Source organism: Manacus vitellinus, unplaced genomic scaffold, assembly GCF_001715985.3.
Source record: "Manacus vitellinus isolate BGI_N305 unplaced genomic scaffold, ASM171598v3 scaffold_10_pilon, whole genome shotgun sequence".
NCBI lineage: Eukaryota > Metazoa > Chordata > Aves > Passeriformes > Pipridae > Manacus > Manacus vitellinus.
Window position 1 is genome coordinate 1630567 of NW_021938838.1, and position 24292 is coordinate 1654858.

Genomic DNA, 24292 nt, shown 5'->3' on the forward strand with positions numbered 1-24292 from the left:
CCTTGATGCTGGGGTTGCCGGGGGCTCCTTCCCGCCTTCGTCCCGTCGGGAGGGATCGGCCCCGAGCGGCTGCGGGGGGTGGACTCGTGTTCAGTGAAACGGGGAGGTGCGACGGTGTCACGGAGGTGTGACGGCACGGGGCAGCCTCGGAGGGATTCCCTAATTGTGTTCAGTTTCAGAGCAGCTAAAGCCGCGAGTAATTAGCGGTAATTACTGGGAGTCCTGATCAGTCGCGCGTCAATAAGGAGCTCGTCTGCCGCTTGGCAGCTTAGGCACTCTGGGAGAGCCTTTTGCCTCATAGCACTAATAAACACCAAATAACTGTGGCAGTCGTGCTCCTGATGTAAAGCTCTACGAGGGCAGCGGTTCTCTCTGTGCTGTGTGAAAGCCTTTGGTTTAGCAGAGTTCATATTTTTGTCCTCCCTGCTGCAGGCTCAGTGAAGCTGCAGTAGCTGAAGGAAACCCGTCGCCAACATGTTTCTGTACAACCTGACGCTGCAGCGTGCCACTGGCATCAGCTTTGCCATCCATGGCAATTTCTCAGGTAATTTTTCTCCTCCCCTCATGCCTTTTAGCTTGAGCTCTTTTGGGTAGTTCAGGGAAACACATGGGTTTTATTGGATTTGGTGCTGAAACTGGGCTGCTTCAGTACAGTGTGATTTTTTTGATGCTAAGTTATTGTTTGCTCTCGAGTGTTACTTGAGCTGTGGTACCTTGATTATCTATGAATTTGATTTATCTGTAGATTTAATGTAGCGTTTTGTCCAATTTTCTGGTCTGTTAAAAGATGTTCAAACAATGGTGGTACCTGATGCAGTGAATAAGTTGTTTTGAATTCTTCCGTCGTAATCCTAAAACTGTAGCATTTGGTAGCCATGAAGTTTTCCCTTGCAATGCTTCCCGAAGCTGCACGTTCTGCTCTCTCGTTGCTGACTCGTCCTCGTGTTTTTGGGTCCTTCAGGAACCAAACAACAAGAAATCGTTGTTTCCCGGGGCAAGATCCTGGAGTTGCTCCGCCCCGACCCCAACACGGGGAAGGTTCACACCCTGCTGACCGTGGAGGTGTTCGGGGTCATCCGGTCCCTCATGGCCTTCAGGCTGACGGGTGGCACCAAGGACTACATCGTGGTGGGCAGCGACTCGGGGCGCATCGTCATCCTGGAGTACCAGCCCTCCAAGAACGTGTTTGAGAAGATCCACCAGGAGACCTTCGGCAAGAGTGGATGTCGCAGGATCGTTCCAGGCCAGTACTTGGCTGTGGACCCGAAGGGCCGCGCTGTCATGATCAGTAAGTCACTCTGTCAGCTTGTGCTCCCCCTGTTTTTTCTTTCCTCTTGTCTTGTGGATGTTTATTTCGGAGTAAGTGTCTGCCAGGTGTAATTGGAAGCGTTTCTGGGGCAGTTTGTTGGGCTGTGAGATGTGTCAAGGAGAGTGCAGGCATGCACAGTAGCTCCTCAGTGCTGATGGAGCTGCACAAGTGAATTCTGACGCTGGGCCAAAACAAATTGGAAAGAGTCCGGCATGGCTGGCCCTGTACAAAGCCCTGAAGTGTGGGAGAGAAGATGGGATTGCAGGCATCGATGCTGCAGAGTGGTCAAGTCAGCTCCCATGGCCTGAAATGATGTTCTGAGTTCATGTCTCTTCTCTGAGCTGTAGCCTGAAGACAGCCAGGTGTATTTCTGATCAGGCTTCATGGGTAGAAGGACACTTGGGGAAAGTTGTGTTATTTTTTTGGTAAGATGTAGCACAAGGTGTTTTAGGGACTTGGCAGGGAACTTTCTCAGTTTGCTCATGGCAGCTTTGTGCAGCTCTGGTTACATGCACACTGAGATGGAATGGTGCTAGTTTACCAATGCCTCTTTACGTTGCTAATAGCAATAAATAATAGTTTACTTTCTAACAAGTCTGGTTGTCCTGTGTGAGAAGGTAGCACAGTCACAGTTGTGCCATTCATGTTGATATTTGAGTGGTGTTTATGTTGGGGGTGCTGTGTGCCAGGAAAGAATGCGTTTTCTTAGTTAAAGTTTGTGAGGAAAAGTTGTCTTGCCAAATGGCTTTGAAGAGTGGAACATCTGGCTGCTTCTTTCTGTTTGTTTTTGCTTCCCTGCAGTCTGTGTGTGCTGAAAGAGTGAGTAGATCTGCCCATATCCATTGTAGATGGAATACTGGTCTGGGGGAATGTAGCTCAAAGGGTCAGTCCTTGGCTTTAAAGGGCTGGAGTTGTCATTTATACTTGCAGCCTGGAAGATGTAAAAGGAGGCACTGGAGTTTGGTTGGTGGCACAGAGATAAACACCAGTGGTCAACTTCAGCTGAATTAGTGCTGACATTCTGCTGCCAAGTTACATCTTGGTATGGTCAGATTTGATTGTCAGGTGATGGCCTTCAGGTGCTGTTGTCCTTCCTTGCAGGTGCCATTGAGAAGCAGAAGCTGGTGTACATCTTGAACAGAGATGCTGCTGCTCGTCTCACCATTTCCTCCCCACTAGAAGCCCACAAGGCCAATACCTTGGTCTACCACGTGGTGGGAGTTGATGTCGGTTTTGAAAACCCCATGTTTGCATGTCTGGAGATGGATTATGAGGTGAGAAGAATTTGATCTCTTTTAGCTGTCTTGAGCTTTGTTGTTCCCTGTTCTGTTCTTCATCTGTGTGTGGGGAACAATGGCTGCTTTTGCTGTCTGAGGCAGTTTTTATTTGTCACAAGCTTACTGGCTTTTTGTTTTGCCTTCAGTCAGAATGTGCAAGACTCTTCTATCTTGATAATTCTTACTATTCTTGCTATTTAACTGCAGGTGTGCCTGTTTTCTTTTTCTGAACTTTTCCTGTGCATTTTCCAGCAAGTCTTCTTTTGACTTTTGTTCTGTTGTTACTCAAAACTGTTTACCCACGCATCAACTTTGCTCCTCCTTTTCATACTTTTCTTGAAAGACACTTCCATGTGTTCTCTTTTAGGAAGCAGACAATGATCCAACAGGAGAAGCTGCAGCCAACACACAACAGACATTGACATTTTATGAACTGGACTTGGGTTTGAACCACGTCGTTAGGAAGTACAGTGAGCCCCTGGAGGAGCATGGCAACTTCCTCATAACAGGTATTGCCCACAAAATCATTTTCTCCTGGGTCTGCTTGGTTCCCATTCCTCAGGAAAACAGAATCAATATGCCTTACATCTTAGGAGTTGTTTTGATGGTAGTCTGAGCCATTGATATAAACTAATTGACCTTGGTGTCAGGTAATAAGTGTTGGTTCACACATGGATTGGTAGCAATGCAAAAGCATCTCTGTTTAGGTAGTGCATAGGTGCTGTTGTACTCTCTTGCGTGGGATTCCATTAGCTAGAGGCAGTAGATAAATCCACAGACTAAAAGCCCACTTGCAGGGCTTGGATGCAAGGCCAACCTCACACCTTCAGCCTGGGAAGGCGCTGCAGGTTCCTCTGCAAGCACAGAAGACACTGAGCTGGGAGAGCATCCTTGTATGCTTGCCTGGTTTCATGTCCTGTGTGCAGCTGTCAGACACCAAATACTGGGCTGGATCTGACCACTCCTGCTGTTTTGATATCTTTTGTTAGGCTGGATTCTCAATAGAAGCATTTTTAAAACCATACTCTAAAAATAAAAGATATGTCAGAAGACCATCTGATTGATTTTTCTGACAAGCAAGCAAATATGCCAGTAACCCAAGGCTTGTTCTGACAAGTTGTTAGTGTGGTATTTTGGTCGTGTCATGGCTTTCTAGACAAGAGTAAGGCAGAAGGGATAGAACTTAAGCCATTTCTGTGAAGCTGCATCCTTCCTGGTTCCATCTGACCTGTTCTCATGCTGGCACAGGCAGCTGTACTCAGTCCTTTGTCTTCCTTTTCAATAAGAGCAGACTTAGATATGTAGGGTGATAGAGAGCACTGGTAACTACCTTGCTTTGAAGAAAACCAAAAGAAATACTCTGCAGGCAGTAAGTCAGATCCATGATAAGGGCTCCTCTCCTAATATACTGGTTTTGTTTTTCAGTTCCTGGTGGTTCTGATGGTCCTAGTGGGGTGCTGATCTGTTCTGAAAACTACATTACTTACAAAAACTTTGGTGACCAGCCTGATATCAGATGCCCAATTCCCAGGAGGCGGGTGAGAATTTTTTAACAATATGAGTGCTTGGTATTTACCTTTTGAGGTTAAGGGCATCAGGGAGGTTTTAAAGTAATAAAAAGAAGTTAAAAGTGTGTTGGCTTATCATATACTTCCCTGGCTGCATGTTATTTGAGAGTGGGGACAGAGACGGGCACAGCCTGAAGTGATGAGCTCAGTTCATGTCTCTTCTCTGAGATGTACCCTGGAGATTCTGCAAACACTCTGATCAGGCAGCACTGTCAGTGCAAGGTGGGATTACTGGAGATGGTGAGTCACGGTGGCTGCTGTAGATGCAGGTGAATTCAAGCAGCATCTAAGGCTGCTTCCTCTTCCCTTTGGTATTGGGAATTACACGCTTTGGCAGTGCTTTGAACACCTGCCAGGGTGCTCAAAACCAGCTGTGTGTGGGCTGCAGCCCTTTCCTCCGTGTTTGGCTTTGATATGTGAGAGAGCAGCAAAAAAGACACGAGGGGTGATGCTTTAGACACAGTGTCCCAGAAATGTGTTTCCTTCTGAGGCATAGAGGTGCTGAGGGTGACTGTGGGTGTTACAGAGAGGAGGTGCTTTGTGTTAAAAGCCTCCTTGCCTACTGTCAGCTCTTAAAAGACTTGTGAAATGGGAATACTTCAGTTAGTGGAATCACATCTACACTTGCTGGGTAATTCCACCAGTGACCTCCACTCTCTTTCTTGTCAGAATGACTTGGATGACCCGGAGAGAGGGATGATTTTTGTCTGCTCTGCTACACATAAGACCAAGTCCATGTTCTTCTTCCTGGCCCAGACAGAGCAAGGAGACATTTTCAAAATTACTCTGGAGACTGATGAAGACATGGTAAGCATCACGTGAAGGGTGGCAAAAGCATTCATTGAGAGGAGTCCTTAGTCAGTTATTTTGATTCTCTAAAGTGATAAATATTTAATATTGTGGGTTTAGTTTTGTAATGTGACATATTTTACGTGGTCTGTAATACAAGTAACACTAGTCACAGCTGTGGGTATTAGTCATACAGAGACACTGCACAAGGTTTGCAAAATCCTGTGAGGATTATACTGCAGTCACTTGGGCATATTTTAGCTGTTCTGACAGTGGTCCTTTCTTTAAAAGATGTGAAGTGTGGTTCATGAACCTGCTGGGGAGTATTCAAGAAACTAATTCAGGGGAACTTACTTTCTCTTGATTGCAGTAGGTGCACTCTAATCTCTTAACTGAATATTTACATGGTGCAATCAATATTTTTGCAAAGTGAAGTAGCTATCTTGGTACAGCTGGTCCCTGAGTTGAAATAGGAAGCTTGAAGTGGCTTTCTGCTGCTTGTCTTACTATTCTGCTAGGGAAAGATCTCTGCTACAGTGAATCAGTTGGGTTTTCTTGAGTAAATGTTGAATGTTAGTACCTCCTTCATCTGAACATGTCAAAGTTGGTATAAGGGATGATTGTATAGCAGGCACCAAGCCTGCCAGAGTTCAGGGAGCGTTTGGACAACACTCTGAGGCACATGGTGTGGTTTTTGTGGTTGTCCTGTGCAGAGCCAGGAGCTGGACTCGGTGATTATGGGTCCTTTCCAACTCGGGATATTCTGTGGTCTTTAGGTGGCTGAAGATTGTTCCTGGATGTTTCAACAAGAGCTTTTTGAGAGCATGTCAAATGTAGAAATTTGCTCAAGACATTTGTTTTTCGCGTGTTGGAGAATGGCTGGTATTCAGTGAAGCAAATTTCTTATCTTCTAGGCAGCTTTCTGGTTTTGCAGCTTTTATTTTCTAAACTGACTCAGTGTTACAAAAGCCAGAAAGTCTTAGAATAAAACAGGCAGCCTGGCTTTTGTGTGCAAAATAGTCTGTTGGATTTTGTGATTTATATCCTGCTGCCCTAAGCTACTGATGTGGTTAAGCCTGGCCCACTCTTGCTTCCTTTCTTTGAAGAGGATAGTTAGGCAGATTTTTTTTGTTGAATCACACATGTGGTACTTTCTTAGCACAGCCTTGTCTTCATCTGCTCCCAGGTAACAGAGATTCGACTGAAGTACTTTGACACTGTTCCTGTGGCTGCTGCCATGTGTGTGCTGAAAACGGGGTTTCTCTTCGTGGCATCTGAATTTGGAAACCAGTGAGTAAACAGTTTGACATCAGTGTTTTTCCCCAAACAGACTGGTTCTGTTCAGACCTGCAGACTCACCCTTGGGCTTACTGTACTTAGAAAGACACCACCTCTGATTTAATGGCTAAATTAGTGCTTTGTTCACACAGCTTGAGAAGAACAGTTGGATTAGACTGTGACCAAATGGGGGAATTTTCTTGTTGTTTGAACATAGAGTATTAGATGATGTAGTGCAGAGAATAAAAAATGACTTGCTATTGCAGTAGGGTTTGAAAGAATTGAGCACTTGCTCTTCATCCAGGGTTCATCACGTATCCAGATGAATTTTCCTTTCAATTAGTTTTGTTAGTTTTGAATTTTTGTGTGCTATGGCCCACTCAGAAAGGGTTTCTTATCAGTAACTGTGTTCCTTTCCTTAATAGATAGATTTCCATAATAAATACACACTTGATGACTTCCTCAATTTATGTTTGGGATTCTAGAATACTCTAAAGGTCTATGCCCATCTTTGGAGATGGTTTAACAGTGTCTAAGTGGAGGATCCACAGGAATGGAGACTTAAACTCTTTTTTTTCTGACTGCATCTGCATTCAGCCACCTGAGGGAGCCCCAGCCAGTTTGCTGGAGTGGGTCTGAATTGAGGAAGCCATATTCAAGCTTTATTAAAACCAGGAAGTAACTCAGTTTATTTTTCTTGGGTTTTTTTGGTTTTTTCCTCTGAAATTTAATTTGGTTGTTATGCTATTTAGGCTTATAAATTGGAATAGGGAATGTGGTTCAAAATAGTAAGGTTGGAGTATTCTAATAAGATAGGTAACTGTGGAGTTGCAGTCTTAGCCATTGGCCTTGCTTTTGGCCTCAGCCATCAGTTGGTGCTTTGGCTTTAATACAAGAATATCTGAAAGGCTCAAGGGCAAACAGAAAACACTGAAACTCTGGGATACCTTGCCAGCAACAGCTACAAATGAGAAGGACTGAAGCAGGGAGGTTGTGGGGGTGGTTTTTTTTGGTTGGTGGGATTTGGGGGGTTTTTTTTGCGGGCCTCTGATTCCCTTTAAATGTCTTGTCACCAAGAAGACAATCCTTAGAGCCAAATTTTAATAATGTGTAATGTAGGGTTGGATTTCTTTCCTTCCCACTGCCTGAATATCTGGCTGAGCCTTACTTGGAGAAGGCTCTGTGAGCTTTGCACTGAACATGCTGTTGCTCTTGCTTCCTGTCTCCAGTTACCTGTACCAGATCGCTCACCTGGGGGACGATGATGAGGAGCCAGAGTTTTCTTCTGCCATGCCTCTCGAGGAAGGAGATACCTTCTTTTTTCAGCCACGGCCTCTCAAGAACCTGGTGCTGGTGGATGAGTTGGACAGTTTGTCTCCTATTCTGTGTTGTCAGGTATGCTACCATGGGCAAGCTCCCGTTTACCATGGACATAAGGGAGTGGAGTCACCAAAGCTGTGTTATCCTGAGTTTCCAGAAATGCTGCTCTATAGTAAAGACTTGTAGAAAAGCAAAGTTCTCAGACAGCTGCTGAAGACTGGCACCTGGCCTGGCAGCTTTTGATTCCTGTGGAGATAAATATGTATCTGAACAGAGGGTGTCAGCCAGCAGTTCTGTGCTGCTGCTCTGTTGACCATCAGAGCAGTTCTTTGCAGACAGTTTGGTTAAAACTTGATGTTATTTCAGGGCAGCAGATGGTACACCCTGTAGCATCTCCACTGTTCTTGGTGTTTGTAAAATAACATTCCTAAATCAGCAGTGTGGCATATCTAGTTTAGTTTAATTTTCCCTTTCCATGGGTATTGTCTGACGCTTTTTCTCCACACAGATAGCAGATTTGGCCAATGAAGACACACCCCAGTTGTATGTGGCTTGTGGTCGGGGGCCCAGGTCGTCTCTGAGGGTTTTAAGACATGGACTTGAGGTAAGACTTCCAGCACTTTACAAGAACAGCTTGAGAGGTGAGGGCAGTGGGAGAAAATCCTTCAAATAAAGGTGCTGAAATGAAGGGATTCTCCTTTTGCTGTAGTCTGGAGAGCAACTTTCTGTAGGCTTGCTTCCTGGAGAAATAAGAGTTCTGTTGTTTATTCGTACATTCTCAAAGGCTTTTTGTGTAGTTAACTCTGGCAACCTGCATTTTGTCTCTTTTAATACTTGAGTGTATTGAGCTGGAACATTCCTGGTGTGTTCCAGCAGCTGCTGATCTCTGCTGGGGGCGGGTGACCTCGTGTTAAAGCCAGTCATCCAGAGCTCTAGTGCTACCATAGCATTGCTGAATAAACTCTGCCCTGTAGCACATCTGGCACGGGGTGAGAGCGTCAGAGTTGGGAATTGTTGGCTTTCCTGCCCAGTTGTGGGAAAGCTTAAAAACTGCTGGTGGTTTGGTTGCTTACTCTAGTAAGTCTAAACATCTGTTTGCAAAAGAACCTTCTTCCTGTTTACTCTTAGGTTTCTGAAATGGCTGTCTCAGAGCTGCCTGGTAACCCCAATGCTGTATGGACTGTGAGGAGACATGTTGAAGGTATGCAGTATTTTCCTAAAGCACAGGGAGGTCATAATGGTTTTTTGTGTGTTTTGTTTGTTGTTGTTTCTTTCCTTTCTTTTTCTGTCCAAGGAGATAGGAAAGGTGCTGCATCATGGTTGTGTGCCATTCCCAGAAGTTTGAGTCACTAGCCACTTGCTTGTATTTAGAAGCCACCCACCCTCTGGTCCCCTAGAATTGTCACACTTCCCTTTGACAAAGAAGCACCTGCCTGCAGCTGCATCCATCACCCAATGTGTGGTGTCAGCTGCACGTTTGCAGCCTGAAGCTGCTGAACTTCTCATCCTTCCCCACTTCCCATAAGTTCTTGCTCAGACAGCAGGCAACAGTTATTCTTTTTGCTGGAGCACATTCCCTGTTCTTCATGTGCATGTTGACAACCGTGGTAATCAGCCCTTTGTGAGAGAGTGGGATACAAATTATGGAACAAAGAAGATGAATCAACAACAGTGTCTGTATTTTATTACTTTCTTTTGTGCATATTGGTGAAGAAAACGGTCTATTTGGGCTAGGATACACTCCCTGTTCTAAAACAGCAGTGTGTAGAATGCTGCTGATCCCAGGAAGGTGAAGATTTCAGATTGTCAGAATATACTGAACTGGGGGGTTGTTTGTTTTTTTTTCTTTCTTCCTGATCTGAAATAATGGGTTTGCCTTACTTAAAGAACAAGAGGAAATGTAGACCCTTTTCCTTCCTTTCTCGTGAGGGTGAGAACAGAGTTTCAAAGAAACACTTAAAAAGCTTGAAGTGAATCTGTTCTAGGTATCTCTTCTGGTGATTATTTCCAAGGCAGTGCTTTGTATAAATCTCACAAAGACTTCTCTAGGTTTATTGACTGGACCTAGAAATGCCAGCTTGTTGCAGTAGAGACCTTAACCTGCTATGGTGACATGGTATCTTATGTTTAAACAGAGCAGTATGTCTTCCAGGGAATCTGTAACCCTGTGGGAATTTCAGACATTGCTGTGGGATTTACCTTGCCATACAAGACCTGCCATCTGTTCCTGTGCTCATGTCCTGAGACTCATGTATTGCCTAAGCAGCATGGGAGGAACTTGGAGCATAAAGCGCCTTCCTGTTCCCCGGAGATAAAAGGGTCAAAAGCAAAATATTTCCACAGTTCATATCAAAAATAAGTGCTTTTCTAAAAAGGGGCGTTGCAGTTTGTTCGAGAGAAACCTTTGCTCCAGCATTCTGTAAAAGGTGTTGGTAACATTTACTCCCTCTGAGGGATGGAGGCTTCTTACATCACCTTAGGTTTTCAAACCTTTTCACTTTAGATTTTAAAACCTTTTCTCTTGGGGTTCCAGAGGTTGACTTTGACTTTTCAGGAGATGGGGAACCGTTGCTAATCAGCACGAAACAGACAAGTCTCATTGCCTCATCTTTTTTCCACCTTCCAAATTTTCCAGGTTTCAGCATGATCATCTCCATGATTTCAGAGAGGCTGGAATCTGTAGCTGTTGAGCCTTGCTGCTCCCTGAATACCGCTTATAGTTACGGGAAAACTGATCCTCAAGTTCCAGCTCTTTGAATGCAGAAATCACTTCAGTGGGTTTTGATCAGAAAGAATGCAGAGCCTTTTCAAACGTGTGTCTGATCTTGGCACTGCCCTGGAGTGCCCCATTTCCAGCAGTGGGTTACCTGGCTCTGCCCTGGTGCCGCAGTGTGCGTGTGCTGCAAGGCCTCTGTAAGACACCCCCAGGTTTGCAGCCCTCAGAGCAAATACTAACCATGGCTGGTACGTGGTGATACTCACTACCAATACCAAGCCTTTTTTTTTCTTCCACAGGTGGCTGGTGGTGGAGGTGCTGATCACAGGTGTGTACCTACTGCTAGGGGCTACTGTACCGTCCCACAGGTTAACCCCAGACAACCCCCAGACATCGTGGGGCTATGTTTATGCTGAGCTTTTCAGTAAATGAATTCTAGAAGCTGGTGTGCAGTTGCAGATCATTGCCTTTGCAGTTCAGTAGCTGAGGAGTAGAAAGCAGATCCCATTGCATCTTACAGTCTTTGAGGAGCAAAACAATCAACTGTGTCTCTGTAGAACAGTCAGTTCTTGCTAGTGTCAGATGTGTGTGTTTCAGGGGTGTTTTCAGCTCCCTTGCAGACCAGGGTTTGGCTCCCACCTGCATTGTACAGACCTCAAAGAGAAAAAGATCAAGTGTGCTTGAAGCACCTGTAGGTATTGCTGGCACGGGAATGCCCTGTGGTTATGGGATGCATCTGCCTGTCAGACAGAAGTGGATGGGATTTGCCCCAAACCCTCTCTTGCAGCCGAGTGTGGAGGTCTGTGGGTCTAGCTGGCTGTGTGCTCTGCTGTGGAGATAGGTGGGAGCTGGGAGCTGACAGTCAGCATTCCCTGCCTGGCACTCCAGCGTGAAAAACGGGAGCGGTGAGTCACCGCTGCGGAGTCGCCGTGCAGGAGCAAACAGAAGCCCAGGAAAATGTGCTGTCATCCCCTCGGTGTCTGTTGAACTGAGAGTAATCCTGAGCTCTGTCATTGCTCATCAGTTTGTTCACTGAGCTCCTCTGAGCTAGTGGTGCCTGTATTTGTATCAGTGGAAATTCAGATGCCGCAGAGCGTTAAAAAACTGCATCAGGCCTGGACTGCATAGAGGAATGGAATTCTCCTGGACTAACTCAGACAAGTAACAAAAAGCACAGTAGTGTAGAGTTCAGGGACTGAAATGTCATGTTTTCATAACTGGTCGTGACGTGTGCATGAAGCTGCAGAAAACTTGTAATGAGTGTGTAGGAGAATGAGTCCAGCTGTGGCTCTTCAGAGTCATTAAAATGTCTCTATTACTTGCTGAAAGGAGCTAACTGGAGCAATTAAAACAGTAATAAGCATCTCTGAAGTCTTGTGTCTGCATACAAAATGATGTCTATCTGTTCAGAACTCTGGGGAGCCTGATGTTATGCTTGGGATTGTGCAGAGCTAAGTAGATATCTTTTCATATTAAAATCTATAAATCTTTTTCTGAGAACACTTCAGTGTGCCCTAGGGATTTAGTCCCCTTAATTTCAACTAGGCTGCTATATTTTCTAAACCAAAATTGCGTTGTTTGAATCTGGATGAATGTGTCTTATTCACAGACTTAATTCTGGTAAATCAAACCCTTTATTTCAAAAGCTCCAGCAGAGAGGCATTAAGCAACACAGTCTTCAAGCAAAAATGCTCTTGTCACTGTTACTGACACAGACTTAAAGACATGGTCTAATACAAGTGTAAGCCAATGGAAAGAAAGAGCTAAAAAAGTATTAAGAGGTAGGAATGAGTTTTCATTTAGAGTAGGACTAAGGGAATCTGTTTTGCTTTCGAATGGGAGTTCTTTGTCCTGTTCCAAATCACATGGTTAAGCCTCCAGCTGGGACACAGTGGTTTATCATGAGAATTGACAGCCCCCAGGGAGGAAGGCAGCAGCTCTCAAGAAATTTGGAAAGCAACAGTGGTCTTTGAAATGGAATTCTTAGAACATCCTGTCTGTGTGATATTTATGAATCAAATGCTTTGCCTGTGAACTGTCACAATTCTCCGTTTAAAGTGATCGAGGAATTTTTGTAGAATTTTAGTGTTGAAAAAGTCATGCAAATTTGTAGGAGAAGCTGCTGTTCAGTGTAGAAAATAACCTGTGTTTAACTGCAAGTCTTGCTGAACTCCTGCCATCAGCTGTTAATGTTGGAGGAATTCTCCTGTTAAGCCAAGCGTTTAAATGGTTGGCGTTACTGATCGGGTTCTGTGTGCACGTTCAGTTCTTGTTTTCTCATTTCCCCAAGTGGGCTTGTTCCTGTTTGTGGGTTTCAGAGCATGTTGGAGGTCACAGGTTGTGGCCACTTAATAGAGTAGTAATGGAGTTTATGCCACAGACCACTGTTGGAATTGGTTTGGTTACACAGAGCTCTTCAGTTTGAGCAGAGCTGTGGTCTGTATACCAGATGTTGAAGAGAAATGGATTTTTATTTTTTTTTCACTTGCATATTTTCAACTGTATGTAAGAACTTTTTGTTGTAAACGTGACACAGCAGGTTTGGCAGTGCTTCCCTCTAAACAGGGTAGATAAGAAAAGGATCAGTTCCTGAAGCGTTTGTTTTGGTTAACCTAGTTTGAGTTCTTTAAGCTGCTGCATGGTATTTACTGGCATCCTGCTTTCATCCCAGTGAGAGTTCTCTGTTATTAGAGTCATTAGCCACTTCTCCATGTCTCCCACATTTGGAAATTATGGAGAATTTCCATTCAAGGGCAGAAACTATGGCAGCTCTCTTACACCCTCACTTCCACTAGTGCTGTGGTGCCCAGGTCTGAGCTTTGGGTTGAGTTGGGTTAAAATGAGGAATTTTCTTTTTAAGAAATAGCACTTGCATGACAACAGCAGCAGAATTAGAGTTGCTTCTCTGAGGCAACCTTATTTCCAAGGCTCCTGGCTCCATTTCCCAACAGACTTTATTGTTTCTGTTGCTTTGTTACTCTGTTGTAATGCGACTCTTCTTTCCTTCTTAAGGCCTGTTGCTTTCTGCAGAATGAAAACAGCAGTAAACTGGGACATTCCCTTCACCCAGTCCTACTACCCTTGTTTCCCACAAAGTTTCTCTATTTCCATATGAGCTCTTAAGATTATTTTGATTAGCATAGCCCTTCCACATCCAAGCTACACAATTCTTCTGAACTGTCCCCTTTGGGAGAAGCCAGTACTGGGGATAATAGTTGCAATACTGTCACTTATCCCAGCAGAAGTAAAGGTCAATGTTTACTCTGTCTTAAAAATGGAATTGTTTATCATCCCAGGAGACTGTACCCATCTCAATGTGTATGTAAGCCATTTGAGCTTCTGGAGAAGGGTAGACCAGGCTTAACCCTGAGTTGCTCTGCTGCAGTGTGCCCTAATTGTTCTCTGCAGCCTTTTACTGTGTGGCTACTAGATAGAGACTGTGGTCCTGCAACCTCTTGTGTACAGCATCCGTGGTGTGGTTTCTGCAGGTGGGTTCCATATGTTCAGATTTTTGGAGTAGACTATTCCCTTTGACTTCACTGAGTGTTGAATCCGGATTCGGCTCCTTGTGTGAGGTGGGACAAGTGTCTTAAAGGCTTCTAGACTTCGTGCGGTCTTTGAAAAAAGTAGGCAGGAATCTTGCTTGCCAGAACCCAGAGTATTGTGAATTGACTCTGGATCTGGATCGTGGTTTGACCCCTGGCTTGATCTTGCATTGTTTGGAGTCCAGCAGTGGCTGGCTTTCGGACAGCATGTCCTAGAGCGAACTCGTGCAATACTGTCAGCAGCTGTAATTATCACAGCAATTCTGCTGAAGAGTAACTGCTAGACATGTGTCAGGCTGCTGATTGTGTTGGGAAGCCTTGCATTTACTTAATCAGCACCCTTTTTTCCCTGTCTCCCTTGACCAGATGAATTTGATGCCTACATCATCGTGTCCTTCGTAAATGCCACGCTGGTGCTCTCTATCGGAGAGACTGTAGAAGAAGTGACTGACTCTGGATTCCTGGGTACTACACCCACCTTGTCCTGCTCTCTTCTTGGTGATGATGCTTTGGTACAGGTAATGGAAAGCTGCTTCTGACACGCCTACTTATGCCTGCCACTCTCTGCTTGCTGCACGGACGTGGTTTCCACAACAGTGCAACCTTTTGTCTAAAGGTGTGGATTGGCAGAGAATGATGCTTATTCAGCCTTTCCCTTTTTATGTCTAAGTGAAAGTGGACCAGCTGAAGATGTTCCTAATCTCCTTCAGTAGTTCCTTGCTGTGGTTGAAAGATGCAATGCTTCCAGCTGGCGAGTGGCTTTCTGCTGGTTCAGCCTGGTAAATAGCTGATGGATCACTGCTGCCAGGAGCAGTGCTTGCCTTTGGCTTTTGCAGAGTCAGAACCACCAGTGAAATGGGAATTGTGAAGGGATGGTAGATGCAGAATTGATGTGACCGTTTTTCCTGCAGGTTTATCCAGATGGCATCCGGCACATCCGAGCAGATAAGAGAGTAAATGAATGGAAGACACCAGGGAAGAAAACCATTGTGAAATGTGCTGTGAACCAGAGACAAGTAGTGATAGCACTGACTGGAGGAGAACTGGTTTACTTTGAGATGGACCCGGTATGTGTGTTAATGTTGTGAATGAGTTTGGAAGAGTGAGGCAGAGTATGGGGCATGCCAGACATGGATCCCTGATCAGACCTGCAGAAAAGGATTCAGTAGTGAAGCATCCTTCTAGGATGGATAGATCAAAGTCCTGCATATCTAGACTGTGTCTTTCTGAGATTATTTAGTGTCTGGCTAAAGTCTCTGAAGTTCATAACTGAGGCTGAAAGTTGTGTACTTGCACTCTTGCTCTTCCGGTTCTTCCAATCGTAGCTGAAATCAGACTGGAAAGAAATAGTTTAAAAATTGCTTTATTGTTTATATAACAAATCCAAAGCGTCATATTAAAAACAAAATGTCTCATTAATAAGTCATCTGTTTCTTTCTCAGTCAGGGCAGCTGAATGAGTACACGGAGAGAAAGGAGATGTCGGCTGACGTCGTTTGCATGAGTCTGGCCAACGTTCCCCCTGGGGAGCAGCGCTCCCGGTTCCTTGCTGTTGGGTTGGTGGACAACACTGTCAGAATTATTTCCCTTGACCCTTCGGTGAGTAGCTGTGCTGTTTCTGCCTTCTGTTGGCTTGAAATATTCAGAAGGGTACTCCAGAGGTGGGCTATGTCCATCCATACTGTCTCTTTGTATTCAGGTGGATGACCAGGAATGGATAGCTTGCATGGCTTTTCTCTGCTGGCTGGGAGGAAACATGGCCCTTGGTCCTTCCTTGAAACAGATTACCTTGTTTTATGTAGAGTCATCCATGCCTGGAGGGTTCACGTGATGAGTCACAAAAGCATTTTCTTCTTTCTCTTCTGGCTGGGGCTTTTTGTTGGGGTTCCCCCCACATCTCCCTGTTTGCACCTGTACTAAAAGCAGATTCACTCTGCAAGCAGGTCAACAGCAAACCGGCCTTACCATTCTTCTACCTGCAGCAGATGAGTGTTCAGAGGATGGCTGCAGTAACCTAAATTTTGCTCAGGTCACTCCATTCTGATAGCTACAAACTGTGCTAGAACAGTTTGGAAGGATCCAGTTTATCTTCTCCAAAGCCCAGGCTGCTACTGCTCCTGCTTGACAAAATCCACAGAGCCAGCATCTATCGTGACTTTTTTCTGTGCTGGGTACTTCTTTCTGGAGATTTTAAAGGGTATCTTGAAGCTCCTTAGGTGGAGTTTGAATCCTTTTGTACCATGCCAGGCCTTGCTGACTGGTCCCTCTCTCCTGTCTCCCCCAGGACTGCCTGCAGCCGCTGAGCATGCAGGCGCTGCCCGCGCAGCCCGAGTCGCTCTGCATCGTGGAGATGGGTGGCACGGAGAAGCAGGACGAGCTGGGGGAGAGGGGCTCCATTGGCTTTCTGTACCTGAACATTGGCCTGCAGGTGAGAGGTGCCTGCCTCGTTCTGACAGGCGTGTCTTGGGGAGTTTTCGCTGGGAAGGTGGATTGTTAAAATAGCCTTGTCATCGTGTGGCACAGCACAAAGCCTGGCTGTTCCCTCTTTGCTTAACGGCTGTGAGCGAGGCATTCACTGAGTGACAGAGTAGAGGTGCAAGTTTCCCTATACATTCCTAGACTCAAGACTAGTTAAAAGACAGTATATTGTCCCAGATTTCATGTAGGATGAACTGTGCTTTTCCCCTTCAAGGAAGAGGGCATGTTTTAAGAACTACTTTTGGGTGAAATGTTGAGCAGCTCTTTAGAAACTGCCTGTAGGGCAGAGTATCAAAGAAGTAACTGCCCACAAGCAGAGGCTCTGCTCTAATAACTCTGCTGTTACACAGTTTTTTGTTACATCCAGTACTGACTCTGTGATCTTTGACCAAAAAATGTTGTTTTGACAATTTGACATGTGGTAAAAATAATCAGCACAGTCCAGGTTCTGTCGCATGCCTCAAGCTTTGTGTCAGAATGCAAGCTGGTTTTAAGTAGCATTAAGTTTTTGGGTAGATCCTTTGTACCAGGAGGGATTGGGATCTGGAATTGGCCCTCAGGTTTTAATGGCTTATGTGATATACTGAAGTCCTTGGTCTGTTTTTTATTTTGAGGGGGGGAGGGGGTGTGTGTGTGTTTGTTTTACAGCGATTCCTTTCCGCCCTGTAGGGCTGTGCTTTTTTTAATATTAAGAGCCAACTTAGAGCGTGTGCTGTCAGCTAGGAAAACAAACACCTAATTCCTCAGAAACTGCCTCTCTGTTTTGAGTTATGGCTGTAGTTAGTTATTTCTTACCTGCATCTCGATCTGACTCTCTGGTTTGATGCCCAGAACGGGGTGCTGCTGCGGACCGTCCTGGATCCCGTCACCGGCGATCTCTCCGACACCAGGACCCGCTACCTCGGCTCCCGGCCCGTCAAACTGTTCCGCGTCCGAATGCAAGGCCAGGAGGCGGTGAGTGAGGAGAGCTCCTGCATGGGTGCAGGTCCAGTCCCCAGCACCGCGTCCTGGGTTTCCTTGTGGGGTGGGCAGGGTGGGGAAGCATCCTTGCAACACAGCAGGACCCTCTGGGTAAGGGTGGGAAGTAGAATGACTTCATTATGGAGCCGCCTGGCTCGCAGCTTGCTCTCTCACAGACAGTCTTGTTCTTGTTGGTATTCCCCTTACTACTCAGTAATGTGTAGTGCTGCCCTACCTTCTTTAAAGTAGGGCTCTTTTGACCCATAGGCTGTGTTTACAGCATGTTTGGAGAGCTTTGAGCATGTTCTTGGGCTTAAAGACACTGGAAGACCTCATCTTGCCTTCCTTAGAGCACAGAGAGGCAGAGAGAGCCCTGTGCAGAAGTCGTACCCTTGAATGCTTGATGCAGTGGATGGTTGTCTCCTTGCATGTTGGAAATGGTTCAACCAGGGGCTGGACAGCTGCCATGCAAAGTTCAAGGAAAATATTTGCATGATTTGGCATAGAAGGAAGAATGTGTTTCATCAGAAGTGCCATTTCCAGCCTTTCTGATGTGGCACTGGGGAAATCAGCCACCCCCTGCTTGACTCATTTTTGGATGACACCTTCAGAGTTGAGAAATATTGCTGGTCAGCGTAGGGGGCCAGATCTGGGAATTTAACCTCTGCTGTAGTGTCAAGGTACACTGGGTGAAATTCTTCAACTTGCTTCTGCCAGCTGTAACTTGGAGATGAGGAGCTTTGCAGCTCTAGCAGAGAGTGCTTTTCTACTTTGAGACCAGCTGTTGTCACTCATGCAGAAAGTAAGGTAGCACTGGAATTGATTTAGTCAAAGCTGAAGAGTTTAGAAGTCCACCTGCTTCGTTTCCCTTAATTTGATTGAAAATAGGCTTCTGATTATTTTAAGTAAATTTCATTAAGACTGCTGCAGCATTTGAATTGTGACGGAGCAGTAAATACTTATTTTAAAAGACCTGTTCCTGCTAGAACAGGCTGTTGTTTAAAAAAAAAAAGAAATATGACAGTATTGTTGATCTTGGCTTTTACAGATAAGTAGTGTTATTGCACCTCAGTTTGAGTATTTCTTGTCTTGATAGTGCTTTAAAATTCCTCTTTATGCCATATGCAATGTCTAGATAAAACTGTCCCATGAAAGCGGGCAGTGTCTCTGCAGGTATGGTCCAAGCTGGGTGGGGCCCACCCACCAGAGCTCAGTTGTTGTAGTGGGTAAGAGTTGGGCACTGTGCATCCATTTGTACTGTGTGGAGTGAGCTTGCCTCCATCCCCAGAGCTAATACATGTGCTGCTTTCTTTCCCAGGTGCTGGCCATGTCCAGCCGCTCCTGGCTGAGTTATTCCTACCAGTCACGCTTCCACCTGACTCCCCTGTCCTACGAGACACTGGAGTTTGCATCTGGCTTTGCTTCCGAGCAGTGCCCAGAGGGCATCGTGGCCATCTCCACAAACACACTGAGGTAAGCACTGATGGGGAAACACAAACAGTTCTGGGCAGGCGGAGCCGTCGTGAATCCCACCAGACGTTCAAAAGGAAGAGCTAAAGTGACTTAATTTAACCTTGGAAAGACCTTAGTTATTAGTTTTTTATTGATAATGATTTGATAGAAACACTTGAATGGGTTTCAGAAAACAGACAATACAAGGATAGTTGTGCTGTCAAAAAAGAAATAGGCCATGCTTCTCAGTTTTGTGTTTTCTAGCTTTTTTAAATAACAAGTGGAATTCAAATTATCCCAAAATTCTCTGATCCTTAGAGAGAGGGAAGCTTTTAATAAATGTGAACCTATTGTGTATTAGGATCTTGTGGTTTGTGATCTGAATTGGCTGCTTTGAAGAAAATAAACCACGTGATTTAAGAAACCAGAGGCATGACAGGGATGTATTTGTTGCTTTTAAAAAGTTCAGCTGAGATACTAAACAGATAAATGAAAATAATGGACCACAAATTCAGGAACTCTGCTGTATGCACTTGAACAGGCACTTTTTTCATATCTGTCCTCATTGAAATATTACAGCATTCATTGCTTTTTAAAGGAGTCATTCTTTCTGGAGAGACTTGTGGTTTTTAGACACCAAATGCCAGAAGAACTGGCATTTCAGCTGGCAAGTCACAGGAAGAAAGAGCTGGCATTGGATTTTTCGTGCTCTTTTAACTAAAGTGCCTCTGAGGAGCATTTGATTACGTGTCAAAGTCAGTGTCACATTTAGATTCAGAAGATGTGTTCCCCAGGCGTGCACTTTCCTTCTTCCATGTGCTCTTTGTTCCTCTTGGGATAGACTTGATTCAGCACCATTCAGAACACACCCTGGGACAGTGAGAGCCCTCAAGTCAAGGACCTCGTGCTGCAGCACACACCTGTCCCACAGCGTGGGCTCCCACTTAGGGTGCTAAGTTTTGCTGGTTGCTGTGTGGCCTGAAAAAGCTGCTGCTCCTCTCCAGCAGTAGCAAAAAGCTCAGCTCCACATTTGTTCTCTTGGACAGCTGTTTTTAGACCCTGTTCAACACGTGTCGCATCTTTGTCCCCCAGGATTTTGGCCCTGGAGAAGCTGGGAGCAGTCTTCAACCAGGTTGCCTTCCCGTTGCAGTACACACCCCGAAAATTTGTCATTCACCCAGAGAGCAACAACCTGATCATCATTGAGACAGACCACAATGCTTACACTGAGGCCACCAAGGCACAGAGGAAGCAGCAAATGGCTGAGGTAAGTGGGGTGGGGGACAGGTACGTGCATCTGTTCCCTGGAGGAGACTTCTGCAGCTGGAAGTACTTCCCAGCTGCCAATGCCCACAAAGGTTTTGTGCCCTGTGTTAATGCAGGGGCTGAAGGGAGTGGAGATCTGCCTCAAAACACAAATTTCAGCAGAATACACCACTTCCCAGTGCTCCTTCCTTTGCATGTTGGTAGGGCAGGCTGTAAGAACCACATAGTGGAGGATAGTTATGCTTGTGTAACACTGTTCTCTGGGATTTCTGTGACTGGTTGAGGATGTTTGCCTTTCAGTGGGTTGTTTATTTTCTTCTCAGTGTTGTTTCCAGAGTTGTTGATGTGGAGAAACAGCTCCCCAGGCAACTGCCCCTTGGGCAGGGCAGAGCTGACACTGCTGTGCTCTGAGCTGCAGAGGCCCCCTGGGGAATAAGCTCAGGGTGGGTGGAAGCTTTGGGACTTAAAGGCTTTTATGTCTTCACAGGCAGTACCTTGCCCTGGACTACCTGGGCTTAGGGGAAACAGGGAGGCTGTGTTCTAACAGAGCATGCTGGGAAAGGAAATCACTGAGCTGTTCTCTTCTCCTGTCCTTTGATGTGCCGTAGGAAATGGTGGAGGCTGCAGGTGAGGATGAGAGGGAGCTGGCTGCAGAGATGGCTGCAGCCTTTCTGAACGAGAATCTCCCCGAGTCCATCTTCGGTGCTCCCAAGGCAGGGAATGGACAGTGGGCCTCTGTTATCAGGGTGATGAACCCCATCCAGGGAAACACATTAGATCTGGTCCAGCTAGAGCAGAACGAAGCTGCCTTCAGGTAAGAAGCATTGCTGGATGCAGCAAGAATCTCTGCTTATGATGAGTCTTACATGTTTTCTTCCTTTTGCTTAGCTGTTACTGAGCTGAAATCCAGATGCAGCATGTTATTGAGAGACTGGCTTGAAATTCCAGAAGTGATAGCCAAATGGTTAAAGCTTTTGTCTTGCCTTTCCTTCCCTTCCCACCCTGATCTTGTCTGTATGTGGCATTAAGAGCTGGTCATGTTCCAAAAGCACTGGGTCATTGCTGGACCCCAGTGCTTGAAGAACAACACAGGGATGAAAATGACAGATAAGAGAGCAGGGAATAAGGGAATGTGCTCTTATCTCTCACTTCCCATTCTCATCCAGATAAACTGAGGATAGATTAAATGGAAAGGAAGTGTTAGAGGACTGCAGGGGAAAACCAACACAATAACCACAAAAAATAGCAAGTGCTTCAGCAGGTGGAGTTAGGTCATGCTACTCCAAAAGGCTGACTGTCCTGTTTTGTCCAGGATTTCCAACCTGGCTGAGCTGTGTACTAGGCAGGAAATAACACTGGAAGATAAGGAAAGTTATATGCACATGTCCAGATTGGAGCAGCCTTTGAAAAACAGCTTCTAGTGGAGTTCTGCACATCACTAGGCAGTGTCCAGCCTGTGAAAGCAACATCTTGGGCACTGTGAAAACATAAAACGCTTTGGGCATATGTGACAGCTGAAACACATAGAGTGTGGGAGAATGAAGGGATCTGCATTAAACGTTCCTACAAGGAGGAGAAATGACCTCTGAAAAGGAAATGTCAGTGCTGAAAGGCTGGGCTCTGGAGTGTCTGCTGGGCCAGGCGCAGGTCGTGCTCTCAGGGGGTGCAGTCCGGGTGTGCAGTGCGAGTGTCGCGGTCACACTGATCTCCTGGTGTGTCCTGTCGTTCCCAGTGTGGCTGTTTGCCGGTTCTCCAACACTGGGGATGAGTGGTACGTGCTGGTGGGAGTCGCCAAGGACCTGATCCTGAACCCACGCTCAGTTGCTGGGGGGTTTGTCTACACGTACAAGCTGGTGAACAGTGGTGAGAAGCTGGAGTTTCTGCACAAGGTGAGGGGGATGATGGGCTCGTTTCCAGTGAGGCTGTTGGGGTAGCTGTTCCTTGACTGAATGCTGTAGTAAAATATTGCAGTATTTGGTGAATCCTGGGCAAGATCGCTGTGCTGATGTTGCACACTGGAAGCAGCCTGGGAAAAAATAAACTGCCTCCTACAAAATCATTTGGTACATCTTTTGCAGAGCTGAGGATTGAACACAGATCTCCAAGTCCCAGTCTTTTACCCATCTAACTGGGTAAATGGGAGAGGAGCAGTGTTTTTCATGCCCCTGTTAGGGAGAAGAGGGAAACAACTCTGTTTGCTTTTTGAAATATGAGCTCAGAGAGCTGCTTGAGCACTTGTTTACAGAGGAAATTCATACTTGGGTCACTCGAGCCCTGGTGCTAAGACTGTCAGTCCTTGGCTGACCACATGAAGCTGGTGCGAGCTGTCATCTTTCCTTGGAAGCAGTTTGGTTGTGTGTAGAAATGATTAGTGACCAACTTGCTTGACAGGTCTCGGGGGGGCTTTAGCGAGGGTTTCAGCAGAAAAAATACTGTTCTCCTTCCCACGTGCTTCCAGCATGGCTGAGATTTGAGCAGATGAACACATGGAAAGGAATGTTGTGGCTTATTAATTTTCTACTGATGCAGTGTGTGGGTTCTGTCCAGGACCAGGGCCTTCTCTGGTGCCACTGACAGAGCTGATGTTGTGAAATAAACTTCTCTTAGCCAGTGCTGCCAAACTATGAATTCTGTAACTGGAAGTTCTCTTCCTTCTCTGCTGTGGCTGATCCTTTTGGATTGACTAGTGGAGATTTTTCAGCCCTGTCTGGGTTACTGGTGTTGTGGGCACACTGTAGTTGTTCAGATGTAACAATTTCTTTGATGGCAGCATCAGGGTGTCTGTGGCAGATGGCTGAACTAGATTTATGCCTTTGTTTAAAAACAGTCTGGGTGGATTTAGGCAAAATCTAAAGACTTTTTACTGGATATAAATCAAAACTAAGAATTGAGGCAACAAGATCCTCATCTTCTTTTGCTCCCTGCCCCGTGTGGGGTTCTTAGAGCAGTCCTTCACTTCAGTTAAGGTGCAGTGCCAGCAGTGTGCTGTCTGTGAGTACCCAGGGCTCTGTTAGCTGCTCCTGTGGCAGCTGTTGAGAGGCTGCAGAGGACTGACCTCTTGCCCCTCCTGCAGAATGTGATCAGCCTTTTGCATTAAAAGCCTTAGTACAGGCTAGTGAGCTTCAGCCATACCATTAGCTGAATCTATCCTGAAGCTTGATGTAAAGTTAGCTCTGTTAATGAGGGTCTCACAGTCTTTGACTTCCCTCCCTAGACCCCTGTGGAGGAGGTTCCTGCAGCCATTGCTCCGTTCCAAGGCCGAGTCTTAATTGGAGTTGGAAAGCTCTTGCGTGTGTATGACCTCGGCAAGAAGAAACTGCTTCGGAAATGTGAGAATAAGGTACTGGCTTCTCTTCCTGTCCAGAGATGGCATTTGGAATGAGTGATGCTTTGCAGCAGGAGCAAAACAAGGGGTTTAGCTGCTACTCCAGCCCAAGTGTGTCTGTGCCATGCTGGGTGCATATGTCTGGAGTAGTGCTGGGCTGGAGTGGACTGGGCTGTTGTGCTGCCCCTCTGCACCCCATGCACACGTAATTTTCTCATCACCATTCAGGCAGTAGTGTTGCAGGTTCCTTTTTGTCCAACTGTGTGCAGGAGCCTATACAGACTGTAAATTGGCCACCTGCTGCAAATGTGAGAGGTCTTACCCAGATACAAAACAATTGCTGGAAATGTTTCCTTAGACTGGGGGATCAACAGGTGGGGGACAGAAGTTGGAGGGTGCATAAGAGCACCTCGTCAGATCCCCAGAGTGTTGAAAAGGGGGTTTTCTCCTTCAAGTAGATGGTCTTGCTTGCTGAACATCTATGGTATTTGAGGAAAAAAAGTTGCAGTGTGGTTTTCTAACTCTTAATTGCCTGTTCTTCCCTCTCTCGTGCAAACTGCAGAACCTGTGCCAGTAGCTCATTAGTGCACAAAGGAACTCCAACAAGCTCACAGGCAGACTGGGAACTTGTAGGGGAACGTTTTTTTGTGTCGTGTGGTTTTGTTTGGGTTTTTTTTTCCCTAAAACATGACTCACATGAGAAATTGAAGCTTTTCTGCTCAGGCCTTCCGTGAGCACGTAGTGAGGGGACACAGAAGCAATCCCTGCTTGCAGGGGTGCCCTGGCATCTCCAGTCATAGGCTCACCAGCAGAGCTTGTTCTCTGGACATTACTCACAGGGAGCAGGCTGTGAATGCCATGTGATGCCTGTTAGGTTGCACTGTGTTGATGGTGTATTTAGAGTGGGGCTGTAGTATGGCAGAAGTGAAAGGTAATTCTGGAGGGAATGATGGGGAATGAGATGTAGTTCACAAAGGGAAATCACGTTTCACTTGGAGTAGGGCAGAGTT

The 24292-nt window shown here is 45.8% G+C and overlaps 1 protein-coding gene and 1 non-coding gene across 2 annotated transcripts in view; both read left to right on the forward strand.

Annotated features, from left to right (window-relative positions):
• Nucleotides 1-431: 431 nt before the first annotated feature.
• Nucleotides 432-24292, forward strand: part of SF3B3 (splicing factor 3b subunit 3) — a 28372-nt gene continuing 4511 nt past the window's right edge. Inside the window, exons 1-20 of the mRNA XM_029964722.1 lie at nt 432-544; nt 962-1288; nt 2411-2583; nt 2954-3095; nt 4012-4124; nt 4824-4961; nt 6130-6233; nt 7451-7616; nt 8050-8145; nt 8670-8742; nt 14169-14320; nt 14714-14869; nt 15245-15400; nt 16086-16229; nt 17111-17233; nt 18558-18712; nt 19784-19958; nt 20566-20771; nt 21690-21846; nt 23172-23297. Of these exons, the coding sequence (XP_029820582.1) occupies nt 475-544; nt 962-1288; nt 2411-2583; nt 2954-3095; nt 4012-4124; nt 4824-4961; nt 6130-6233; nt 7451-7616; nt 8050-8145; nt 8670-8742; nt 14169-14320; nt 14714-14869; nt 15245-15400; nt 16086-16229; nt 17111-17233; nt 18558-18712; nt 19784-19958; nt 20566-20771; nt 21690-21846; nt 23172-23297 (2952 nt within the window). The 5' untranslated portion in view covers nt 432-474. The remainder of the gene's footprint in view (nt 545-961; nt 1289-2410; nt 2584-2953; nt 3096-4011; nt 4125-4823; nt 4962-6129; nt 6234-7450; nt 7617-8049; nt 8146-8669; nt 8743-14168; nt 14321-14713; nt 14870-15244; nt 15401-16085; nt 16230-17110; nt 17234-18557; nt 18713-19783; nt 19959-20565; nt 20772-21689; nt 21847-23171; nt 23298-24292) is intronic.
• LOC112841437 lies at nt 4282-4361 on the forward strand. Its single transcript, XR_003213014.1, has one exon. It is a non-coding gene; the product is annotated as a small nucleolar RNA SNORD111 (small nucleolar RNA).